The sequence below is a fragment of the Dipodomys ordii genome, unplaced genomic scaffold (genome assembly GCF_000151885.1).
Source record: "Dipodomys ordii isolate 6190 unplaced genomic scaffold, Dord_2.0 Scaffold65, whole genome shotgun sequence".
Taxonomy (NCBI): Eukaryota; Metazoa; Chordata; class Mammalia; order Rodentia; family Heteromyidae; genus Dipodomys; species Dipodomys ordii.
In genome coordinates this window covers 8,980,335-8,985,807 of record NW_012267281.1, presented here as the reverse complement: position 1 = coordinate 8,985,807, position 5,473 = coordinate 8,980,335, and the positions used below count along the sequence as shown (strand labels likewise).

Sequence of the window (5,473 nt, the reverse complement as noted above, 5' to 3'; positions counted from 1 at the left end):
AAAGGGTAAGGGATAGTGCCCAGGCCCTTAGTTCCAGGACTGGCGCATACACACACACACACACACACACACACACACACACACACACACACACACACACACACACACACACACACACACACACACCAGAGCACAATCTATATTTTTAAGGCTTGATACAAACAAGTAAGCTCCTCTAGTATAATTTAAGTGATTTATATGATTTTTTAATATACATAATTATTTTCCCTTAAAGCTCTAATGCTTCTGGTGAAATCCATACTTCCTGCTGTTGGTCACTTACCTTCCGGTAAATCATATGGCACATGGCTACCCTGAGCCTCATCCCGGCACACTGAACATGATAGAAGTACAGGTGGTGCAGAATGGCCAATATTAATGTGCACACAGTCAGTACAGTGGCATAACCATAAGCCATATGCAAAGCCACAGTGTTGTTAGGATCATAGTCTTCAAAATAATTAATAACTTTCCCCAAAAATATAGGCTGGATGACTTTGGTGCCTTCCTAAAAGAAAAAGAAAACACTTTCATTAGCAACAGAACCTTGTACCAAGTCTTTTAAGTCAGAGATTTGCTTTTAGAAACACATTAAAAGGCTGTACAAAATTGAAACATTCACCATGATTAACCTAATGATAAAAATACAACACAGAACTGTTTGTCTTCATAAAGACAGCAAGTTGACAGTGTGAGTCTGAAATCCAAACTGTAAGCTCAAAGTTTAGTATTCTGCTTGGTCCAGGCAGATGCTCACTCAGTGTCATATCTGTGCTTCAAAACACATTTGGCAAGCTGCCAAATAATTCTTGGCTGAAGATGAATAAGGAACAACAAAAAAAAAGTAGCCAAAAAGGAAAAGCATAAGGAATTTGTATCAGTATGATGCATCAGTATGGTTAATCTTCCATTTCCTCTAAATTTTCAATACCACATCACAGGGCAAAGGGAAAGAAAAGTGTTTCAGAAATGGCCCGCTCCTACCACCTCCTCCCATTTGAGCTACCCTTACTCACACTGAAACTAGAAAAGATAACCTTCTACAGCTTTCCCAGCATTAAACACCACATATCAGCAGATCCACAAGTAGGTTTAGCTTTTGTTGAAAGTACTGAAAAGGAGCCAGGTTTGTAAGATACCTAAGGCTCCCAGTTCCAGCTACTGAAGGAGCTTTAGTATGTTTATTCCCTAGAACCCGAGATGTGCCCAGCATTACCGCCATCTTCAGGCAGTCGGGAGGCAAGAGTTAAACACTAGCCAGGATACAGTGGCTCATGCCTATAATCCTAGCTACTCAGGAGGCTGAGAACTAAAGGACAGCAATTCAAGGCCAGCCTGGGCAGAAAAGTTTGTGAGACCTTATCTCAAAAATAATCAGCAAAAAAAAACAGAACTGAAGGTATGGCTCAGGTGGTAGAGCACTGGCCTAGCAAATGTGAGGTCCTGAGTTCAAACCTCAGCACCACCAAAAAAAAAAAAAAACAAAGAAGAAACTAGGCATAGCACAAGTCTAGACAAAAGATCACGTCTTGTCATGAGTGGTTCTCAATCAGTCTTAAATTCTAGGTGCTGGCTTTAAAGAAATATTAATAACCAGTTAGGGAAGATACACAGAAACACAGTTCAAAGCCAACCTGGATTAAAAGAAAAGAGGCATAATAATCCATCTCCATTTAACTAGCAAAAGCTAAGCTGGTATAGCAAGTGAGCCAAGGAAGCCGGACTAAGAAAAAGATGTGAGCCAAGTGAATAGAAGGCCCTGAGTCCAAATACTTATACTAGGAGAAAGGGATGAGAAAAAGAGGAAGGGAAAGAGAACGGGAAGGAATGAAAGAAGGGAGGAAGGGAAGGAAGGAGGGAGGAAGGAAGGATTTCTATAGCAATGAACTTTAATGCACTGGGTTTACTTCCTGAACAAGACATAAGGAAAATCATTTTCCTCCCCACAACTAAAGCCAAGAAACATCAAGCAGTGCTTTTGCTTGGTACAAAGTAGACAAAGGAAATTTCCACGACTTGCTCATATGCCTCTCCCTGGCGGAGGGCACTCCCTCCATACCTTCTTCCTCCCTTCCAGCCCTCCACCAGGGATTTTCCTTTAAGGAAAAACCAATACTTTCTGCAAAACCAAGTCACCAAAGTGAACACATCAGCCCTGAATGTCATTTCCTCCTCCTCAAAGGACAAAACAAGCAAGGCACTGGTGACTTAAATCTGTAAACTTAGCTACTCAGAAGGCTGAGATCTGAGGACCGTGGTTCAAATTCAGCCAAAAAGCTGGAAGTAGAGCTATGGCTCAAGTGGTAGAACACTAACCTTGAACAGAAAACGCTCAGTGACAATACCCACGCCTCAACCCCACCCCTGGCTGAGTTCAAGCCCCAGGACCAGAAAGGAAAAAAAGAAATGGTGTGTGTGTGTGTGTGTGTGTGTGTGTGTGTGTGTGTGTGTGTGTGTGTGTGTGTGTGTGTGTTGAAAAAACATCCAAGGTTTGGAACTCTTTCAAGAACCTGACTTTGAACAGTTTTCCTTATCCTTATAAGCATGCCTCATGTATTAACAAGAAAAAGGGACCTACAAATGTTGCTTCAGTAACAAGTAAGATGCATGGCTTCAGATTTATAAGATTAGCTTGGAAGTCAATCAGGGGGAAACATATGGAAAGATACATTAAGAACTGCATAATAAAAACAAAGACTGAATTATGAGTTGTATCAGTTTGTAAATAAAAATTGAATATGTAAACCAGAGGGAGAGAGGGTAAATGGAACGAGGGTAATACTCATTTTCTTTCAAACTATCTGGTTAGGATTTTTACAGAAGATGTCCTAGGCCTTCAAATGAGCCATATCATGCATGCTTTCTGACCTGCTGTGCGCACATGCACGCGCGCACACACACACACACACAGCCTCAGCTGCCACCCTGTCTTCCATGAGGTCTTGGAAGTTTCTGTCCACTACACAGAAGGAAGCAAACACTATTAGAGGAGTAAGGGACAAGCCTCATTCCCAGCATGCCCCCTCCCAGCTCAAAGGCACAGGGAGATCATGACCACACAGACTCCAGTTTGCTGAGATGAATCTCTAGAGTCCACCCAATGACAAGGAACGCACTCTGTACACATGGGCAGCCCCAGCCCAGGGGAGGCCACAAGCAGCCCCGCTCAGCAGCATGCAAGCCTGGGCCTTCCACCAGAATCCCTGAGGTCATTCCTGCCAATCCAAACTCGCCTGAAACTTCTCAGGGAATCTGGGAGTTGTGGTGACCTGGTGCCTAGTCCTCCTAACACAGAAAGAATCATGACAGATGTAACACATACAGCCAATTGGTGCTACCCTAGTGCCTTCGCTGGGAGACAGCATTTCCCAACCCAGTCAAGCAGGCAGGCTTGAAGCAATAGCTTCAGTTTATAGTCCCTGCCTTCTTCCCTTCCACAGACTTGTCTATCCTTAATCCTACCCCCTATATAAATAGTAAGAAATAAACAACTGGAAAGAAATGTACCTTGGGTGGGAAGGGGGGGGGGGAATTTAAGTTGCTGTAATCACTATGGAAGCCTGTTTGGAGATTCCTCAAAAAAAAAAAAAGAAGAAGAAGAAGAAAAGAATCACAGAACTACCCTATGATCTGGTAATATGGTCAGGATACAGTAAAGACACTTGTACACCATGTTCCTTGCTGTGCTATTCATCACAAGCCGAGGAATGGATCAAGAAAATGTGAAACATAAGGTATAATGGAATTTTACTCAATCATTAGGAAGAATGATATTATGTCCTTTGAGGGAAATGGGAGACCTAGGAAAAAATTACATTAAGTGATCTAAGTCAGGCTCAGAGAGACAAAGCATGCATGTTTTCTCTCATATGTGGAAGTTAGATCTAAATTATAAATGCATGTATATATATATATATATATATATACACAAACATATACAGGGTCATAGGTATATGCAGGGTCATGTGCAAAAACACACAACATATTAACTGAAGTATATGCAGGGGATGATTCTAATGGTGTGAATCCTTTGAACAGCTAACTTACAGTTCCACAGAATGAATACCAGGAAGCTGGAATGTGTAGATTAGGAAAGGGTGAAGTCTAGGGGAGGGAACAGATGAATGGGGAGAGGAAGGGTGGGTGAATGCAGTCATAATACTCAATGTATGTATGTGAAGATGGAGTGGGGGAGGGGGTACTCACAGGCATGGGAGAATGGCGATCTGTTAATGACATGTTACATTGAGACTCCTTTGTACAACTACTGAAGGATAATCAAAATATATATAAAATAATTTGAAAAGGGGCTGGGAAGGTGGCTCAGTGGTAGAGTGCTTGCCTTACATGAGTGAGGCCCTGGGTTTGATTTCTCAGCACCACATAAGCAGAAAAAGCTGGAAGTGGTGCTGTGGCTCAAGTGGTAGAGCGCTAAGCCTTGAGCTGAAGAGCTGAGGGACAGCGCTCAGGCCCAGAGTTCAGGCCCCACAACTGGCAAATAATAATAACAATAACAATAATAATAATAATTTTAAAAAATAAACACAACCAACTAAATTTAAACTTTCTGATCAAAAGCTGCATAATCCTCTATCTTGGATACCTATCTGTAACCCGCAACAAACCTGCCACAAACCAATTAAGAACACTGCTTGATTCCTCCACAACCATTGTCAAGTATGAGCTTCAAAGCTTCTTTAGAATCCAATGTGACCCCTCAACACCTCACATGCAAGATTCTGCCAGAGTCTCCAAGTGCTTGAAGGCAGTATTTCTCAATGGAACCTTCGGTACTCAGCCTCCATAAACACCCACCCTGCAGTCCTCTTTGTAGAGAAACTTATTACAGGGCTTGACAGGTCAGGGAGGCCTCACATTGGTCCAGAACAGAAGACTTCCCTTGCTCAATCCACCATCCCTGACCTATAAGGAGGAAAAGAAAACACAAGACATAGAAGCTCGCTCTTTAGAAAGGAACAACCAGGTGATGGAGGTGAGTGTGGAGGGTCCAGAGACGAGGAGGGATAATGAGATGAACTGGGAGAACGCATCAGCACTTCAGGTGACTACACGTGAGCATCACCAGGCACCTGCAGAAGCCACTGCACACCTGATTCAGACTTCATTGATGGGATGAGGCTGAGCGTCCTTCTCCTTGGAATGTTGTGGAGGAAAGAAACCAACCCTAGCTAAGTAGCACTCTCCTCCTGTCCATTCCTATGTCTGAATTTGAAGGGGTTAGAGACGGCTTACAAAAGTACAAAGGGATTTTAAGCAGGGCTGTTGTCATAAATCATTCATAAAAATAACAGAATCCTGAAACAAAGACCTACCCTTCTGCACAACAGGAAAGAAAAATTCAGTGATCGGAAAAGACCATAATGTAGCTGGGCACGGTGATACACACCTGTAATCCTAGCACGTGAGAGGCTGAGGCAGTAAGACATAGTAAGTTCAACATCTACAAAAAAAA

General features: G+C 42.6%; 1 protein-coding gene across 1 annotated transcript in view; it reads right to left on the bottom strand.

Annotated features, from left to right (window-relative positions):
* Abcc4 (ATP-binding cassette, sub-family C (CFTR/MRP), member 4) overlaps positions 1–5,473 on the bottom strand; it is a 183,047-nt gene that overhangs the window by 167,603 nt on the left and 9,971 nt on the right. The window contains exon 3 of the mRNA XM_013023011.1: positions 284–508. Coding sequence (XP_012878465.1) covers positions 284–508 — 225 coding nt within the window. The remainder of the gene's footprint in view (positions 1–283; positions 509–5,473) is intronic.